The 20,194-nt window shown below is 43.3% G+C and overlaps 1 protein-coding gene across 1 annotated transcript; it reads left to right on the top strand.

The window, feature by feature from the left end:
* Positions 1 to 1,920: 1,920 nt before the first annotated feature.
* On the top strand, positions 1,921 to 19,942 carry LOC104544493 (protein unc-13 homolog B-like; the record flags this gene model as incomplete). The annotated part of the gene is made up of 6 exons (XM_010189382.1): positions 1,921 to 2,020; positions 6,136 to 6,253; positions 7,176 to 7,299; positions 16,667 to 16,737; positions 19,101 to 19,158; positions 19,796 to 19,942. Coding segments are annotated over 6 exons (473 nt in total), but the record flags the coding sequence as incomplete, so codon positions are not given.
* Between the last annotated feature and the right edge of the window lie 252 nt (positions 19,943 to 20,194).

Here is a 20,194-nt window from a genome sequence, read left to right as displayed (position 1 = left end):
GGGCAATGGTCACAAACTGGAACATAGGAGGTTCAACTTAAATACAAGAAATAACTTCTTTACTGTGAAGGTGACAGAGCACTGAACAGGCTGCCCAGAGAGGTTGTGTTGTCTCCTTCTCTGGAGACATTCAAAACCTGCCTGGATGCGTTCCTATGTAACCTGGTCTGGTGATCCTGCTCTGGCAGGGGCATTGGACTGGATGGTCTTCAGAAGCTCTCTCCAACCCCTACCATTCTGTGGTTGCTGGATGGTACTGCAGAAGTGGTTCATTCTCTTACATGGCAGTCCATAATGGCTGTGACTGAAATACTATCCCCTAGGATTTGTGTCTGCATAGTAGAATAAAAAGAAACAGCAGGTGGTACCCAGAATTTACAGTCTAGGCAACTATTTCATTATTTTTAGTAGTTAGCAAGGAATCCCTTAGCAGGTAGATATGTTTGAGGCATAGTCTTCAAAAGAAATAGTAGTTTGCTTCTGGAATAACATCTGTTCAGGTATTTGGATCTGAAGCAACTGCACAGCTGTATTCATTACTTATTTGTTCAGCTTTATTCTCTTGATACAGCCATCCTCAGGATATAGTTGAAAGCTTCCCAGGTCACCTTGTTCCTCTTCCATATCGGGTCAAGATCTTTGTGTACCAACCTTGAATTTCCAGGGAAAGAAAACACTGTGCCCAGACTGGAAGGGAGACAGTGTGTACTTTATCCTTTTTCTGATCAAGGAGCCTACTCATGGGTGCAAATATTTGTCCTGTAGTCTAGGTTTAACTCAACCAAGTACAGTTTCACTGACAAGCCCAATGTCCCTGGAGGATGCAGGTGGTGTAGTTAGATAAAGAGTGAATCTGACTTGCACTGACTCCCACTTCTTCCTGAGCTTCTGGATCATGTCGTTTCCCTTTCCTCTCTTTCTATTAGGATATTTGAAGCTAGCTGCTGGGATGTGCTATAGTAGCCCACAGCAATGATGCATATGAAATTTTGGCAGTATTAAAATGGGCTGTGATCTAACTTATGCTGGGAATAGAGGGAGCAGAATGCTGAAGTATTAGAATTTGTACACTGCTTTCTAGCGACTTAGCATATGCTTGATGAAATTGATAGGTCTGAGGTGGTAACTCCTCTTGAAAGGAAGTCTGTTCATTATCAGATGGTGATATTCAAACTTCCTATGTGTCTGCTTGGCTGCTTTTGGTTTTAATAGCAAAGTAGGCGCAACTAGGGAAAAAAGTTATCTATGCTTTTTCTTCAGATTAAAAAAAAAGGCAAAACATCTAAACAAAGCCTGTCTTGTCAAAGTATCAGTGTAATGTGGCTCTTCTAGGTCAGCTGGTTTGAGCAATACAGGTCAGTTTTAGCACATTCAGCATAATTCACTGTATTTTCCTTCTGCCCCTGACTGGTCTGTAAAGTTCTTTGTGGACTCACAGGTGGAAAAACAGGGTGGAATGAGGAGAGCAGTTGGGTTGGAAGGGAAGAGATGGCATGATCAGCCCAGCTGCTTCTTGCTTGTATGATTTGCAACTTTGTTTTAAGCTCGGCATGGTTGGCCCTATCCTTCAGACCATCTCTTTCTTCCTCATCTGCATTTCACTAAACAGTGTCTTGCACACTGAGTGTCTGTGTTCTTCAGGATTTTACGCAGTTTCTTTGTCCCTAACTTTCTGCAAGGGCTTAGTTGCCTGTTCTTGTTTGTGCATGAATTTCTAAAAGCCTATAATTGAAAATTTGATGGTAGATGAAAAACATCTTGAACATTTGGCTCCTTAATCCAATGATGTCTTCTCTTTTGTGCTTTTGGTTTTGGGTTCTCTTGGGATGCAATATGTGGACTGAAAACCTTGAAATATTATGCTTATGTGATAGAAAAGAGTACACTGAAGGAGATAACTTTTTGCCTCTCATTCTGCAGATAAGTTCAATACATATGTGACCCTGAAAGTGCAAAATGTGAAGAGCACAACGGTAGCTGTGCGAGGTGACCAACCCTGCTGGGAACAGGACTTCATGTTGTAAGTACGGTGTTGCACAGCAATGAGATGCTTGTGCTTGAGTCCTTCCACAGCACTGACGTTTATATGGAGGTGCTATTGCGCTGTATAAATTGGAGTAGTTTACGTAAAATGCACAAGCCTGGTGACAACCCAAATCACCTGCTTTTCTGTGGTATGCACTGACCTGTGCTGAAGGAGATTGTCTCTGCCAGTGTCACGAGGTCAAGCTGGGAGTGCACGATAGCAAGTTAGGCTCAGGGTTGTGTCTGATAATGATGATCACGGTCAGACATAGTCCACAGATTGCCCGTCAGGTCCATAGTGAAGAGATAAGTCTGAGGTTGAGCTGTAAAGTCAATCTGCGGGTTGGTTCTGGATTGATGGGGTCCATAGCCAGGCATGGGCACAGCTGCGGCTAAGCTGGAGACAAGTACACTGGCAACATAGCTTAGGCAAGGACTGAAGATCCATAGCTGAGCTTAAATGGAGCTCCTGGGCCATAGGAAGAGGGAGTGGGTAGAGGCCACTGTTGAGGCTGGTCAGGGAAATCAAGGGCTGTTGTCAGTGCTCTCAGGGCCTTGGCACGGTGATCCTGATTAATTCAATGTGGAAGCTGCTCTTGTGCGTTGATGTTTTCTGCTGTTGGCCTGATACTCATAGATGTGTTTTCCAGCTCCCCTGCTGCAACCTGAGGGGCTGCCATCCCCTACCATGAGCAGCAGAACCAGTTCCAACTCTCACAGGATTTCTAGTGCAGTTGGCACCCGTGATTTGATCTGGTCCTTACAATTCTGACGTATAGCCAGGGATTTCCCATTATCTCTTAGAATGGTGAGGTTTTTTGCTGACAGATGAATGGCTCATTGATATATTGCATCTGCTTCTGTTTCTATAGCTTTGTAAGACAAAGTGAACTAAACTTATTAAGTCCTGGACTCCAAGAGCCTTTCTCTGAACTTAGTGTGAACTCTGCTGTTGTGTGTAAAATGATGTGTTCGACTTGTGTGGTCAAAGCTAGTGCTGCAGGTTTTGAGTAGGTCTGAGGCATTTTCATAGTACTCATAACAAGAGACCCACAAGGGATTTTGTGAATGTGTTTCCCAGTCCAGCAGCAGCTCATTCTCCTCTGCCAAAAGCAGGAAGCTTTTGCTTCTGGTTGAGGAGTTCACCAGGGTCAGTAGAGTGTTGCCATCATAGCTGTCCTCCCATTTCCCTTTTATTGTGATGCTCTGCTTTTGGAGCAGCACTTGAGGCGTGTGCTTCTGCACGGAGAGTCTGTAGCCTGTTATCTTTGTCATCTGGTGAAGCACATGTGTTCCTGAATGCCACCATCTCCTCAGCTCTGCAGTTCCTGGTGCGACGGAGGCTGTGGCTATCACTGACGTAAACCATGCAGGACTGGGGTAAGGTTGGGACAAGGAATTGTATCTGTCTGCCAAATCACATGCCTGTACCCAAACTACTAACTCATTCTTCCTGTGATTTGTGTTCAGCCTGTGGACAGGAACTAGCTCTAAACATGGCCAGCTACAGAGGAGGCTACTCACCAGTGATTTAAGAATGGCACTTGTTTGTGTTGGATAATGTCTCTCACGGTTGCTCCTCCTCCTTCCCTTCAAACAGCTCCTGGAACTGCTCTCTGGTATCAGCTGGGAGCTTAGCTAGCCTGCTGTCAGGTCACTGTGCCGCTCTGTAATTAGTTGCTAGGGAATATGAAAGCAGAATATTAGCTGAACTACCTCGCCATTATTGTCCCTGCTTTAGCCAGGCAACAGCACAGTTGTTATGATGTTTCTTTATCACAGAAATACTGCACGTGTCAGGGAACGTGTTTTGTGTGATCCTGTGTGCATTAAGTTGTCCCAGGAGGAATAACACTGATATTCCAGTACTGCTATTCACTGCTTTGCTCTTCTGTCTGGAGTTGGAAAAGGCTTTTGAACACAGTAGTTTTCTTCCCTGAGGGAAGGATGCTTTTACTGTCTGTGTTTGTGTTTACTTTTTTCACCAGGCATAGTTGAAGAATAGACTGCAACCAAGAAAGTGCTTTCTATGTGTGTTTGTTGTTTTTGCTTCAAAACTCCTTGTGAGACATAACACTTCAGAATCTGGGACTCGGAGGAGGTTTGAGATGTGCCTATTCACCAGACCAGTAAAGCACTTTAATGTCTTCTTTGAGGATGTCTTCTAATTATGAAGCAGCTTTAAAAGAACTCCATATTTGCAGCAAGCACCTTTTGTGTGAAAGTCCAAACTGGTGATTAGAACGTGGTGATTAAATCAGTGTTGAAGTTGTCAGAAATGTCTTTAATTTAAATTCTGTGTAGAGTGACACCAAATTCCAATCTCAGCTCTTTTGTTCTTTGAAGCTATTCTGCATCTAACCGGAAGGTGGAGAAAGGGAGACACCAAAGCAATCAAAGCCACTGTACTGAAAATCTTTGTATTTCTTATTGTTATCCAGTGGCCTGTCCTATGGAGTTCTGTACAGAAGCCTCTTGGCTGTCTTATGATAAGTGTCTTGCTCTGTCTTGTCTGTTGAAACGAAGAATGTGGTTTTGCAGAGTGCCTGAAAATACAGCATTTCTTCCTTCCTTTCCGTTTCTGGCCTCACGTTAGTCCAGCCAGCAGAAAATCTGTCATTTCTGTTGTTATTGTGAATTCGTGCAGTCAGATAAATACTGTCTTCCACGAGGCAAGCAGTGGGAGAGCAAAGCAGCGATGGTGCAGGTAGGTGGTTGTTAGCTTGGCTGTATTGATTAGCCATATCCAAACAGAGGGAGCTGGAGGCTCAGTTTCGAGGTCCTAGCAGTAAACTCCTGATAAGCCCATGTAATGGCTTGATTTTGAACTATGTAGACTGAGTCACCCAATACTGGGCACTCCTGACCTCAGTTCCTGTGTCTTTAAACAAGAACAGAAGCGCTTGGGTTTGAAATAGATATTAATGTCCTATGCTGTAGCTGTAGGGTTTGTCTTGAGTCTTGTAGATACAATATTCTCTTTTAAAGTTGTAAGAAGTCTCTGGGGAAAAGCTCAAGTAGATGCTAGGATTTGCAGCAGTTCTTATTTTTTTTTCCCCTTGGCCATGATGGCAGCCTGTAGAAATGAGCAACTGATGTGCGTTTAAATTCCCTTGATAAACTTAATGTGGATACATCTGGACAGAAGGACTATGTGTCCAAGATACCTACTTTTGGAGATTAGCGGTTGCCCTAGGGGAAAGTCCTGGGCTCAGAGAAGTAGGAACAACAGCCGTTCTTCATGAGCGTGAGATGGTTGCGTATCAGCACACAGCTCAGGCTTCTTTACTTCGTTGTTTTTACCAGCATTCAGGCTGTGCCTATGTTACGCCGTTCTTAAGCAGGCACATTATAATGCTATGAAGCATTGAGAAGGAGCAAACTTGAGAGGCATCCTTTTCTTACTGAGGGCAGAGATGTTGTTGAAAACCTTCAGAGAAGTATTTCTAGGAACTTGGCACTCGGTGGTCACACTGCTGTGTTGCTGCTTGCTGCCAGAGATTCGCATGGCTCAAAGCCTTGTGGTGTCATGCAGAGGAAGAAGTCAGTGCTGGGGCAGAAGTGGTGGGATGCACCCCTGAGCAATAGGCAGTGCTGCTGATACAGCCGTGCTGGGTATGGGGCTGTGATTTTCTACATGCAGCAGCTCCACTCACACATAAGTATTGGCATGTTTGGGCCTGCCAGAGTGTGCTTGTGTTGCTGCATGCCAAGGGAAAGGAGACACCCACTTTGTTAGAAATGGGGTGCCTGATGACAAAGAAGATCTCACCTCTAGGTTTTGGCCGAAGATGCACTTCCTCCTCCTGTGTACATAGCTGCAGAGTCAAGTTCCCAGCTGGCAGTCCATGCATGAGGTAGATCAGGGTTTTATTTTGCAATCTTTGTGTAGTTAAACTGTGAGAGATGTCACAGTCATGAGAAACTGGTGTTCCCTGTGAGTATGAGCTGCCTCGAATGCATGCTTCCAGAAGCTCTCTGTGGCCTGACACAGCTGTGTGAAGAGTTCACTGGTAATAATCATGGTGGTAATGCAGAACCTAAAGCAGAATTAGCTTCTATTCTGCTTTTTTTTTTTCCTCACTTCTGCTGCCTTTTGTTTTCTTGCAGTGAGATCAGTCGGCTGGACCTGGGCCTAATAGTTGAAGTATGGAACAAAGGACTGATCTGGGACACCCTGGTTGGGACCGTGTGGATTGCTCTGAAGGCCATTCACCAATCTGATGAGGTTAAGCTGACACAGAGCTTCATTTTGAACAGCTCCTATGTTGAAAGTTAACGTGTTACAAACCTGGCCAGGTGCAGCCCAGGGCTGTGCTCCTCAGCAGAGCTTCCCTGTGTAAAGTCAGGAAGGCTGGCTAAGGGGAGAGGGCGGTTGGCATCACATTGTTGTGGGTGTTTTTTGGGGGTATTTTTGTTTGTTTTTTAGGAGGCTGCCAATAGTGAGACCAAAACTGAGCTTAAATACAATAGGTGTCTTTGGTCTCGTTTCGCTCATGTGGACTCAGAAGATTGGGCTTAATCTGTCAAGGAATACATATAATGAACAAGTGTCTGAAGTCTTGAGAACTGACTGCTTAGTCTGATGCCCTGATTTGTATAAGTTCCTGCTAAAGACAGAGGGTGCCCTGATAATAGACAAGCTGGCCTTTGAGGTCAGCTCAGAGCATGCATACATCATATTACAGTTTCTGGGAGCAGTCTTAAAGAGTGTCTAGTGGTGCTGATATGAACTGAAAAAACGCAGTGTGGTGTGCCAATGCCTGTTACAGCCTGAACTACTGAATTTGGCTGCTGTTGCAGCAAAGCAGGACATATTTGGGTTTTTTTATACCTCGAATTTCAGGACATTTATTTAAAAGATTTTTGAATTTGAGCAGAGAGAAAGAGCTTATATTTTCCATACAAGGAAGAGTGGGGATGCGCATCAGTGTGGGTGTTTGCTGCTTGTCTTGGTAAAGGCCTTTGGGATTTGAAAGAAGAGCTTCCAGCGTGTGCCGAATGTACGTTATTTGATGTTAAAATTGGGTACTAGGTCTTGATAATACTGTAAGGCTCATCCTGGAGTCTTTTATCTTAGCAAATGTGTGAGAGTTGCTGCATAAGGACCTGCCAGGGTTGAAACTTCATCTATGGCTTGTGATTCACAGGAAGGTCCCGGGGAGTGGTCTACGCTGGAGGCAGAAGTTGTAATGAAACATGATGAAATCTGTGGAACCAAAAACCCGACTCCTCATAAAATTTTGCTGGACACAAGATTCGAATTACCTTTTGGTGAGTGCCTCTCAATAACTTGCCCAGGGTGTGATAGTGGAGAGAAAGCATTTGGGAGCAACTTGGGTTTTATAATCAAGTTGTGCTCATTCACAGCTCAGCTGAAATAGTTCAGTGTGAATTAAATCACTGGTGTTCATTTCTTGTTTGGCTTCGTTCTAACAAGATCAGAATAAATAAGGAAGATTTGGTGGTCTCAGAGCACTGGAATGTTTAGACTAGCAGCAGTTTAAACTATTCGTACTATTTCAGGATTGTGCAGTCAGACATTTTGTTCCTGAGCAGAGAACATTCATTTCTTTGTATCTGGACAAATTTGGCTCTATAAGAGGTCAAGTGTGCTGTTAGAGCTGTTTGGGTAGGTGCACTTAAACCCTAGTAGAAGCGTACGGTTCATTTTGTGAAACGTTAATGCTCAGTGCTCCTGAACATTATCATTAGCAGAGTATATAAATAACTTGGTGTCATCAGAAGAACTGCCTTTCTGGCAATTACCTGGGTTTGAAAAGTACAGAATATGGAAAAGTAGCTAATTAGAGCGAACCCATCTCAAGTAAAGTTGTGTGTGATTTTTTAAATTTTATTTTACTAAAATCCAAACAAAAACTCCCAAAACAAAGAAAGAAACAAACCCCCAAAGGAAGGGCTTAACCAGAATGCATCCAAGGCTGATATAGTGTCTCTTTCCAGCTCTTAGCTGACTCTTGGGACCAAGAACAAAGATGATGTTTTCGGGGCTTGCAGCATTTCTTTTCCTCAGCGGGCACTGAAGTGTTTTGAGGTTGTCTGTCATTGCAAGGCTCATCTCCCCCTCTGCCTGTTGCTTGGTTTTTTTGCTGCCAAGCCCCTGGCTATGTGAGCAATTCGTATCGTGCTCTAAGCACTGGTGGAACGTTTGGGCAATTGGCCAGCAGCTGTCACGATTGGCCATCTGCTGTGGGCAAGAGTTAGGTCATCTATTGGTCTCATTGCCACCTTCCTGGTGCAAGGCAGGTTGCAGGCTTTGGCTCTGCATCACTGAAATCAATACAAATGGTATCTTGTGCTCTGGGAACTAAGCTGGGTGTACAGTTTTGAGTGCGCAGTTGGCTGGATGGCGCAACTTGGGGTGAGCGCCTTGTTTTATGGGTGTAATAAGACACTGCTCTTTGACTACACCTCGGTGTGCAACGGGGAAAAGCTATCTGACATCTCAGCTGTCTTGACAACTGAGCTGTCTAATGTTGATCTGGAGCCGTCCCTCTTCCTCATGAAAATGTCCTGGTGATTCACTGCTGCTGTCACCCTGTCAGTGGGAAGTTCATTACTGAAATTGCTTGTGATTTAAGCGGAGGAACAGCTCACTTCATTTCCTTGTGGGGTGGAACATTGGTTCTTTGGGGCAAGTGTTTAGGCTTCTGGGGGGAAAGCACATGTAGCTGAAGGCAAGGCTTGTAGCCGCTGCCTTCTCAATCTTAAGATCATGGTTGCTTGTAAACTGTCTCTGCTTTAAAAGAAAATGAAGTTCTGATCTCTTCCTATGTATTCAGAGAGCATCCAAAAGAGAATTTGCTTTCTTCTGCAATTCATGTTATGAACTGCATTACATTTTGTAATTTAGTGATTTTTTTTTTCAAATATAGGAAAACAGACTCCCTATAAACCATTGTGTTAGAGCATCTGGATTTAGCAAATAAAAATATTTCAGGTAATAGTGTGTTTTCTCCCTACTGCTATACTCAAAACACAAGAGGCTTTTCGTTTGTTTGTTTTGGGTTATTTTAACTATTCTTTTAAAACATTTTATGTTCTGTAGAACATGGAATTCTGAGAAGTAGGATTTCATGCAGAAAACTGAAAATGTTAAGTAAATAGCAAGCTTTTGGTGACTCTTCTGTTTTTAACACAATCGATCACTTAAAGCACATCTATTACTATTCCTTGTGATTACTCTGCCAAATACTGAAAAAAGCAGGGATGTCACACTGCTGTGTTGAAGGCTTTTTATTTTAGAGTGTGAAAAGTTGTCTGCCTGTCCAGTGTTTCATAATGTACAAGAAAAAAAAGACGCATCAGTTAGCTCTTTCAAGGCTTCTGCTGCTCTTCACTTGAAGAGTGCTGCAGGTTTTCTTGCATCTTCTCCATTTTCAGTCTGCCACAGCAGGTGGTGAGGTGGTGGGCACGAGGAGTGTTGGATGTTTCTTTAGAAGATAGGATCTGCCCATGTCATCTTCTCCAGTGGTGCTTCCCTTCACACCATGACTGAACATCTCCTGCCATCACAGAACCATTAAGGTTGGCAGAGACCTCTAAGATCATAGAGTTCAACCATCAACCCAACCCCACCATGCCTGGTAAACCATGTCCTGAAGTGCCACATCCACACACTTCTTGAACACCTCCAGGGCTGGTGACTCCACCACCTCCCTGGGCAGCCTGTTCCTGTAGGATAGAGAAGAAGGACCCTGCAAGATGGATTAAGCTCCATCTCCCTGCCCTTGCAGTTCTGTGAGAGTTGGAGGGATGCATGGAGGCAGCTCAGCTAACAGTACTGCCTCTGCAGCTCTCCCACTTGATTTGTGGGTCAGTTTCCCTCTAAATGTAGAACAGCAGTGTGGACTTGTACTGCCCCACATGTTAAGACTGTATTGCCATAAGGAGCTGAGAACTGCTGCTTTAAACCTACACAGAGAAGTGAATGGATCATTGATCTGCTGTGGAAGTTCTGAAGTCAGCAGCTGTGTTGCTGTAGAGGTAATGTTTCAATAACAGCTTGTTTGCAGTGACACTTAGGTATGCTGTGTATCACACTTGGTTTCCCAGCTGAAGATCTCCTGGCTGTTGCAGATACACAAGAACCAGAGCGATACGCGTGCACATGTACAGCTTGTGCTGCTTTCAGAGTCTGGTAAAATACAGCGGTCTGGGATAGCAGCTTTAACAAAATAGTATTTTCTTCTGTTTGGCTGTGCTTCTGTGCTGCTGCTTCTGTCATTTCTGGCGGCTCTGTTTCAGTTCGGTTGGATGATGCATATGGATGCATACCCCAGGTTGACTCAATCTGTATATCTAAAATGTTTCATTGTATTTAGATGGAGTTTTTTTTTCAGATGGAGAAGTTTTTAAGGGATCGCAAGAGAGAATACATGAATTTGAAAACCAGAAAAGCTGAAGTCCTCAGTGTAAAATGTGATTGTGTACGTAAAGAGGTTTAGAAACTGGTTTGTTGTTTGCACTATATTTATCCCAGATTAGTTTGCTGCTTACGCTTCCACCTGATACATTCAGGATTCTTTATCCCTGGTATGTCTTCTCCTGATACTCTGGAGACTGGCAGAAGCTAAAACTGAAGTAAATGCAGAATGTGTTGATACTGCTAGTGGTAGTATGTGATGAAGGAGACAGAGGTATGTGGGGTTTGGTTGGTTTTTCTTCTTTTCTTTTTAATAGGAAGTTGTTTTTAGTGTTTACCATACTTGAAATTGGGAAGCAATCGTTTCTCTGCTAACAGAGACTGGTGAGAGTTGTGGTCTTTCCTCCCATTGATATAAAATAACCTTCCCTGAGGTCATCCAGGAGTTCAACATTGTTAATGTCCAGATAGATTTCTAACGGGGCAGAGCACATCTATGGTGGCCTTGATATATCCTATATCCTCCATGTGTCCCACTGCTTGTTACAGAGGCAGCTCTTGCTTTGTGCTCAGCAGTGCTGTTAGTGTGACATTGGCTTGTGGTGTACAGGGGAGAGAGCAAATCTCTGGGCCCTTCTGTTTGCGATGGGCTGCGGTCCTGGGGCCAGGCTGTCATCTAATGTCCTCTGCCAGCCTCGTGTTCTTGAATGTTCAATCTCGCAGAAACAGAATGACTGAAAATCCTCTTCTATAAAAGTGCAGCAAAGCGTGAGCATTTGAAAAGTGAAGTGTTAGTGAGAATTGATATTAACCCCTAGGGTGCAAAGCATTTTTATGCCTGGTAGTCTTTTAAAAATGGCAATGAGCTGCCCTCTACATAGGAGGAAGTGGTTAGCGAAGACAAGTTGGAGCATGTTTCTCCACTGATCATATCTGTTCTCAGGAACGAGACAGACATATCAAGGAAAGGAGACAGCTTTTCTTCCTGGTTGGTTTAGAAAATTTGCTGGTAGGGAGAAGACAGTCTTGCTATTGTTGTCTTGATGTAATGAATGCGTCCTGGCACAGCCTTTCCAAGATGCTGCTTTTCAAGTGTAAAATTGTGCTGTTTAAAAGCAGCTTTGCTCTGTCCCTCTATTTTAGAAGTGCAGTGGCTCTGTGCAAGTCCATCACGGGATGGAGCACTCAAAAATGCTTTTGGCTTCCAAACTATAGCAGTTTGGGTCTCTGCCAGGCTGTTTCTAATAGATAATTCAACTGAAAATGCTTTTAGTGTTCTTACCACTCCCAGGCTGGGAGCGTGCTGATCTCCATCCAGCCGTCAGATGGAGTAAATGTGCTTTGTTGTTTTTTTGTCTTGGGATCTTTACAGAAAGAGAGAATACTCAGCTCTGCAAAGTTATTTCAGTGAGAACTTGTGAAGATTCTCGTACCTCTGAAAAAGGAAGAAATTGGGGCTGGGAAGAGAGGAAGCCAGGTGAAGGCTGGTAGGAAAGGGGGAAGAAAGGAGGTGTGACTGTTACTTCCAGCACTTGTTCTTACTTGTGTGCACCTGGGGTATGCCCTAGTCCAGGACTTGCTACCTGAAAAATTCAGCTGGCGCAAGGTGATGTGCAAGGAATATGTCAAGGACCATCAAACCTGGTTAAGAAAAGCTTTAGGGCTGAAACTTGTGTTTTCCCAAGGCAGAGATGTCTAAGTGGGAATACTTTCATGTGTAGGTACCTGAGGGAGTAACTGTGAGTGAAGTAGTCTGTATAGATGCAGCAAATTATTTTCTAAATCCTTCCTCGGTCTCGTCAAGTCCCCATATTGCAGTGTCCCCATTTCTGTGGTGGTGCAGTGAATGCAAGTGTCAGTGCCCTAAGTGCTCTGCTAAGTCTTAATGGCACTGAGCAGCCCCAGCTGGGACCTCCACCCGCACCCCCTGCTCATGGGCCCAGGAGTCCCACCACTGCAGCTCAGCTCTCAGCCTTCACTCCTGGGTGATGCTGTGGGTGTCACTGATCCCCCACCTCAGCCACAGCCACGTCTATGCCCACCTATGGACCCCATAGATCCAGGTCCAGATGTGGACCGATTTCTGGGCTTGACCTCAGAGGTGCCTTGTTACTGTGGGACGTGCCTGCTGACCTGTGCTCCTGGTTGAACCTGGCTGTGATCTCTGGGCCTGCCTTGCTCACCTTGCTCAGGTGATGTAGGACGGGGCCCTGGCTGGCAAATCCGCTGCCTTGCCAGCCATGACGTTTCCCTTGCCTCCCCTCCTTAGGAAGCAATCAGACCTCACTGCTCTCTGATCAGGAACCCTGAGTTGGTATGAAATTAAGAAACCCCCAAGCTAATGTATACAGATCTGCCCATCTCCTGTCTGTTCTTGCTGAGCTATTTTGTTTCAGACATACAGCCTTGCTCCTCTTGTTTACCAAGCATGATGTCAGCAGAGTCCTGTGCTGGCATCACAGATCATAGAATCACAGAATGGTTGGGTTGAAAGGGACATTAAAGATCATCTGGTTCCAATCCCTTGCCATGGGCAGGGACACCTCCCACCAGACCAGGCAGCTCAAGGCCATGTCCAGCCTGACCTTGAACACTGCCAGGGAGGGGGCATCCACAACTTCCCTGGGCAACCTGTGCCAGTGTCTCACCACCCTCACAGTAAAGAATTTCTCCCTAATACCCAATCTAAATCTACCTCCATCCAGTTTAAAGCCATTGCCGCTTGTCCTGTTGCTGCACACCATTGTAAACAGTCCCTCCTCAGCTTTCCTGTAGCCCCTTCAGGTACTGCAAGGCTGCAATAACATCTCCTCAAAGCCTTCTCCAGGCTGAACAACCCTAACTCTCAGCCTGTTCCCATAGCAGAGGTGCTGCAGCCCCTGAGAAGTCTTTGTGGCCTCCTCTGGACCTGCTCCAACAGCTCTATGGCCTTCTTATGTTGTGGGCCCCAGAGCTGGACGCAGTACTCCAGGTGGGATCTCATGAGAGCAGAGGAGAGGGGCAGAATCACCTCGCTCACCCAGCTGGCCACACTTCTTTTGATGCAGCCCAGGATGAAGTTGGCCTTCTGGGCTGTGAGTGCACATTGCTGGCTCATGTTGAATTTTTCATCAACCAACACCCCCAAGTCCTTCTCAGGACTGCTCTAAAGCCATTCTCCACCCAGCCTGTATTTGTGCTTGGATGATCTCCAGACAGATGACCTCTGTTCAGCTTCTTATCTTTAAGCAAAAGTTAATGTGGTGGAGTGACTTGGACTTGTAATAAGAGCTGAGCAGTGATGTAGGAGCTGGCCAGGGGACAGTTTGTGATCTCTGTGCTAGGGATTTCCATTCTTTGTATTACAAGGAACCAGCTTCAACGGAAGAGCTGACTGAGGAGAAACAGAAAGGGATGGTAAAACTTAAAAATGGTTACAACCTGCTTCCTCAATAAAATGAGAATTGGGCTTTTATTCTTCCGAGCAGGTAACTTGACTCAAGTTCATTGGCCAGGTGCTTCATGGTTAAGGTTTGTTGTGCAGTAGCTGTACTGCTATTAGTATTAATGAGAAGAGTTTCTCTAAGATCAAAGAGATGTCCTTAAAGCAGCCAGTATCTAGACAGTATCAGATTTTTATCTCTGACTTGCATTTAGAAGCTGTTTCAATAGGATGGGAGCAATCCTGCACTAAAAATCTGATAGCTCCATTTATGAAATGGGCACCTTGGATACAAGACAGGAACAACAAATCCAAGAGATGTGTGGTGCTCCTTTATGCCTAGGCATGCCACTAATCCATGGTCTATGGGAAAGCATTGAAGTCTACCCTAAGCGACTGCAGTTTCTGCAGTGTTATGGTAAATCCATTGCTTCATCCCTCCTAGATCTCTTTAGTCTTGATTTCAGGCTCCAGAATTGAGTTGTTTGGACTTCGAGCTTTAGTCATTATTTTTCACTCATCTTTTAGAGATGGCTTTAAAAGACAAAATTCCATAGGCTTTGCTTTAATGTTTGGATTGCTTCAGGTCCTTTTTGAGTTTGTCCTCCGTGTGTGCTGATAGTCTTCAGTTAACTGATGTCCTCTTTCTAGATCAATTCTGTCCAGGTTTCCTTTGAATGCTGTCCCTAATTTGTGCAGAGCTCATCTAATAAAACTGTGCAGCTGTGATCCACAGCCCCGATGATCAAAAGCGTGTATGCTTTTCTACAGCTCTTGTAATTGTGGAAGGTTCTCTCATGTTTCTCTTAGCCTGTTTTCTAATAGCATATAACAACAAAGCAATGTACTGTACATCAGAAAGAGCAACTGGCTCTGTGTATTACGGTTAAAATGAATTCCTTTGCTGGTCTCTCTTCAAGCAAAGTCTTTTTTTCTACTTAATGCAGGTTTTCTAGAACCATGTACTAAGTTTCCAGTTCCCTAAAACTTTCTCAAGTGGGGCCTGTTTTATCTCCCTTGTCTGGGTGAGACTCTTTGCATAAAAATACAGTGGTGTTTCTTTTACAAAGGTGTAGACATTCAGTCATAGTCCAAGGAAATACCTACTTCTGAAACTTAAAATTCTACTAAATCTGACATGTTCCTTGTTCTTATTGAGAACAGCTTCTGTTCTTGTACACTAGCCACTATTATCCCCAGATATTTTGGGGTCACTGGCTTATTAAGATAATGGTTTGTGTAGCTGAGACATAAGACAGATACCACCTTTACATGTAAGAGCAAAACAATACTTGATCCTTTCTGAGAGTATTGTGGGTCCCAATGGGATGCTTACCCACCAAAAAATACTGTTCTCGTTTCTCTCAGGAGCGAGAGCAGATGTAACTTTTAGAACCACCTTTTCATCAGGAGACCATCCCAGCCTCTCCAATTCTTGCCAACGCATTGCTTAGCTTATCATTGTGACTGTGCTCGCGGAGTACAGTTCCTTGCAGGAATACAGGCTGGTTAGGTGTAAACATCTTGGCTCCTCAGAGCATAAAGAGTTACAAGAGATGGGAAAGCGAGCTGAACTGGTATTATACTCATCCTCGTTTGTCAGTGTGTGGGATGGTGAGGCTTGCAGGGTTGGTGGTGTCTACCTGGAGCAGTCCCTCTGCTTCCTTCCTGTGTGAGCTCTGAAGTTGCTGCGTTGGTGCAGTTTCAGGCCGCGAATAGCCAGATTTCAGAAGCCATTGCACCTTCTTGGAAGCAAGACCAGCCAACCACTCTACAGTCAGGAGGAGGCTGAGTGGCTGAAAAAAACCCCTAAACAAAAAAACTTTTTTTGCTCTTTCCAATGATTTCACATATCCCTATCTCTAAATAATTTACCTAATTCTCCTGTATTGGGAAACTGATGTTTTTTCTTTCAGCAGGTTATTTCCCTTGGTGCTGTGCAGCTTTTGCTCTGTTCCTTAAGCACAATTCATACCTAACTTGGCTTATGTTAAGCTTTCCACAGCAGTTCATCTGCATCCACACCTCCAAGGGCACACTTTGAGAGATGAAGTTTTGAGTAGAAGGAGTCTCTGCTGTTCCCTTCAAACCATTAGGACACTACATTACTTCAAAGTGTGAAATAGAAAATAGTTACAAAAATAAAGGTGATAATGCTTGCTACTTGCTGTCAGTCATCAACTTGGTAAATCTTCCAGAAGGTAAAAGGGTTGTTGTGATTCATTTCACAATGAAGTTGCAGTGTGGTGTAAAAATAGGAGTGTGCTTTCATGTGAATATGACTGCCTGTAACACTGTTCATTACCTCAAAAGATCTGGCTTATTGCCTCCAAAGGAAAACAAGAGACTTATCTCTTTTTTTGGTATTTAATTTGTGTCACACCAGGTACATAACTAAGATGTGGTATTCAAAAGTAACTCCTGTTCTTTTGAGGTTATGAAAGCCTCCAGAAGAGGCTCTTGATCTTGCTATGTGTTATCAAGCATATAATATAGCAAGTGTATTAATACCATTATGAAATGGCTGTTCATAAAACTAATACTTGAATTAAATCTGAACCAGTCTGTCTTACTCTTTCTTACCTTTGTGCAGTGTGCATTTGTTTAATTGGCTTTAAACAAGAAAACAACGTAAGCCCTTGAAATGTGTTACTATTTTGTTTTCCATTTTAGTGCTGACATAGGACAGTTCTATTACTTCAAAATTAAGTGTGGGTTTTTGGTTTTTTTTTTCGTGGTGTGATCTTGGAATACCCTCCCTGTTTTAATGTCCCTGGTGATAAATACAGATTTGCCTGGTTAATAAGATGGTGTGACTTAATCTTTTGCTATAGATATCCCTGAAGAAGAGGCCAGATACTGGACAAGAAAATTAGAACAAATAAACTCACTGGGAGACGATGAGGTAAATATCTAAATTGAAAGATGAATGTAGCCCTGAATGCCTTATAAGTGGCTTCTGTTCTTTGTATTGGATCCCTGTGATTAAAGTAACTATTAAATATTTATCGTTTACAAGTCTTTCATTTTGACTGAGGACAAACCAATACTGGTGTGTATAACAGCGTAACTGCTTGAGGGCAACTTCTGCTGCCTTCCTAGGAGTTTGAGAACCTCTTGGAGTAGATGACAAGCTCAGCCAGTGATTTGGCCTGCCGGTGATCCTGCTGTGGTGCCTCCCTGCTCCTCTGGGCTGTAGCAGCACTCTGTGCCAGGTACTTCAGTGGTGCACAGGTGCCCTCTAGTGCTCCACTGAACTGGTGCTTGCTGAAAAATACCCTGAGCTTTGTGAGACTCCCGTTTCTCTGGAGCAAGTCTGCGTGCTAAGTGCATGCTTTTCTCAAAAACTAGTGACAAAATAGTGTCGCTGTATCTGTGACCTAATGATCTCAACTTTTTTATGGATGTTCCCTGTCTCACCAGTGAGAAAATGAAAAAAAAAAAGTAAGAACACCTGTGCAGGGCCTGACCTGAGGTTCAGCTTGACCCACATCTGACAGTGACCCATAGCAGGGATGATATCTTCCTTGCCTGTTCCTCTAGTTTACAGCAACCTGTAGCTCAGGAACTTCCAGAGCCAGAGGCAGTATCTTTGTGTTTAACAACACTCAATGGATTTTTCTGTCCATGGATGTCAGTTGCCTTTTGAACGCACCCAGGTCAGTTATGTTGTAGCAAAGGTATTCAGCACCTTAATTGTGCTGCCTGATGAAATATCTTACTTGCACTGAGCAAACAAACCCAATGTTGTGAAACCAACTGGGGGCAAGAATATTTGGAGAAATCAAATCACTGATCCTCATTCATCCTCTCTGTGGCACTCAGCTTTACAGGCCTCACCTTCTTGCATGGCTTTTGGGCTGCAGAGTCCTAGACTGCATAGTGGTGTTTAGTACAGGACAACTTTGTGCCTTTATCTTCTTTTCTGTGCGTTAAGTTAAGCCATCTCCATTTGAGACAATGGATGAGCAGACTAAAGCTGCACAGCACTATTCAAGAAGTGGGTTAATTTGGAGTTTATATGGTGTCATAAACATGCTTTCCAATCTCTCTTCCTGCAAACACTTAATATTTAGTTTTCTTTTGGAGGCTGCTGGTAGCTGTTGGGCTGATGCCTTAAAAATAACAAACTACTGCCACTTTTGAATCTCTAAGTTTAATAATTCAGAACCCAATACTGTCCTGTGCTGCCGAAATTGCTAATCAACAGACTTCCTTTCACTGCTTTGTCAACCAGCCAGTGCTGTGAGATCCAGCAGTTCTTGTTTTCACAATCCTGATTAACTCGGTGAGTTGGCAGTTTGCTGATGGGAAGAGTAACCACCTTTCAGGATCATTTGTGCATTTTAAATAGCATGGATTGGAAGACAGCCACAGTGGAAGTCTGCAGGTTGTCACCTTCCATGTAATGAACTGGTCATTAATCCTTACCAAATCCAAGGAGAGGATATCTGGTGTCCCTGTTTTGCACAGATTGCAGCACCAGGTTGCTAAGGTTGCCACTTCCTTTGTTGTCGGACCTTTTTTCCCTGGCAAAGACCGTTATGATTTCACTCAGTTGTCCTGATTTTCTCACATCTCCATGTAATATGAGACAGAGGAGAATAATAAAACTGCTGACATTCCCCTAAGGAATGCTTTGATGCTGTAACAGCTTTGTAAAAAGCCAAAGTGGTTAATTGAAATATCTCTATGTTTTCTAATTTAGTATTAAATGAGATGAAAAATTCTTGACTTTGGGTGTACAGTGGATCACAGAAGAGTCTATGAGTGTTGGTTGGGCAAGCATTGTGTTACTGCTTTCCTGGGCACAGTAATTATCAAACTGCTTCAGTCTCATAGTGCAGTGGTGCTGTGAGCCCACACTTTGAGTTTTGAATTGTTGAAGCCGTGCTTGAGTGTCTAAACATAAACAGGCTTATACTCAGTTCTGAGCTCCCTGCTACAGTGACATTGTGGTGTGGAGAATCTGATCTTTTATGTGTCTAATTTGAGGTCTTGCAATTGAGAATAGGGCCTGTGTTTGTAGAAAAGCAGACTTCACCTTGACCAGATGTGCACTTTTTAACACCTGGTTTTGACATGAAAAAAAAAGACAAGACTTCTGAGAGTGTGTATGAATATGGATATTAAGGAGAATATTTAACACTTTGATGCTCCCAGGGATGTTTTCTTTTATGTGGCATGCTGTACTCTGAAAGTAATTTCCTTAAGTTGCCGTTTGCTTAGTTACTGGTCTGTGTGCTTTTTTTTCTTTTTCTCCTTTAGTATTCCTTTCAGGAGGAAGTCCAGAAGAAGCCATTGCCCAGTGCTGCCTCCCAGTGTTGTAAGTTAAACTTTATTTCCTCGCAATAATTTTTCCTCTTTTCAGTGTACTTTATTTCCTTCTCTGGTGAGCTATCAATTGATGATACGTTGGAACAATATTTTCTTCTTAGAAGTACTTAAATCTCTGTGAAGCCAATAACTTTTGTCAGTTATGAAAAACTGTACCCCTCAAAATGTTGGTTTGAATCTTCTGATGCCAAAAAGTGAAATCAGGCAATGAGTCTTTAACCTGTTTGTGTCCTCATGTGCGATAGGAACACAAAGTGTGTTTGAAGTCACCTGTTTAGGTGGGAAAGCAGTCTGATAGTTTTGTCAGACCCTTGTGATATCGACACAAGTAAGAAAGTGCTGAGTTTTTTCATGTAACCAGTCTATGTTCTCTTTAAATGTCACGTGTTGAATATTTTTTAATGACTTTTTAATGACTTTTTAAGAGGAGGAAAAGAGATGGAGAGAGGTACTGCCGGTAGCCTTTTAAAATGCACCAGAGATTTGTGTACTTGATGCTTAATTTCTTTGATATAGCTTTTAAGTGCTGTGTTGATGGATGAAAAAATATTTTTACTAATTTCTGCTTATCTCATCTTGCGTTTTTTTTTAATGCTTCTGAAAACATGGATGGAAAGATAACCTAGGACACACTGTATCTGATGGTCTGCAAAATTAGATTTCTGAAACACTGCTTTTAACGTACAATAGATGAAAGCTCAGTGATGTCTCTTATGAATGTCTTGTCTACTTTTGGCAACAACGTTAATAAAATTCAAGTCTCATAATTTAAACAGATCTTTTGTCCCCTACATCAAATCCTAGAAATGTCTGTTACACTTGGCATGCTGTTTATCCATTAGGCTGGTTATAGGATCCTTACGATACTGTTAACATTAGGAAATGTTAGTTACTATTTACCTTTTTTGAATAGAATCAACTTATATGTATACTGTTATCATGTTATCTTACAACTGTCTTAAACGAAACATCGACATTAGCCAATTGCTTAGGAAATCTGCGTGTGTTGTATAGCTGGAACGTGT

The sequence above is a fragment of the Mesitornis unicolor genome, unplaced genomic scaffold, assembly GCF_000695765.1.
Source record: "Mesitornis unicolor isolate BGI_N332 unplaced genomic scaffold, ASM69576v1 scaffold43417, whole genome shotgun sequence".
NCBI classification, from domain to species: Eukaryota; Metazoa; Chordata; class Aves; order Mesitornithiformes; family Mesitornithidae; genus Mesitornis; species Mesitornis unicolor.
This window is presented reverse-complemented; position numbering and strand designations above follow the sequence as displayed.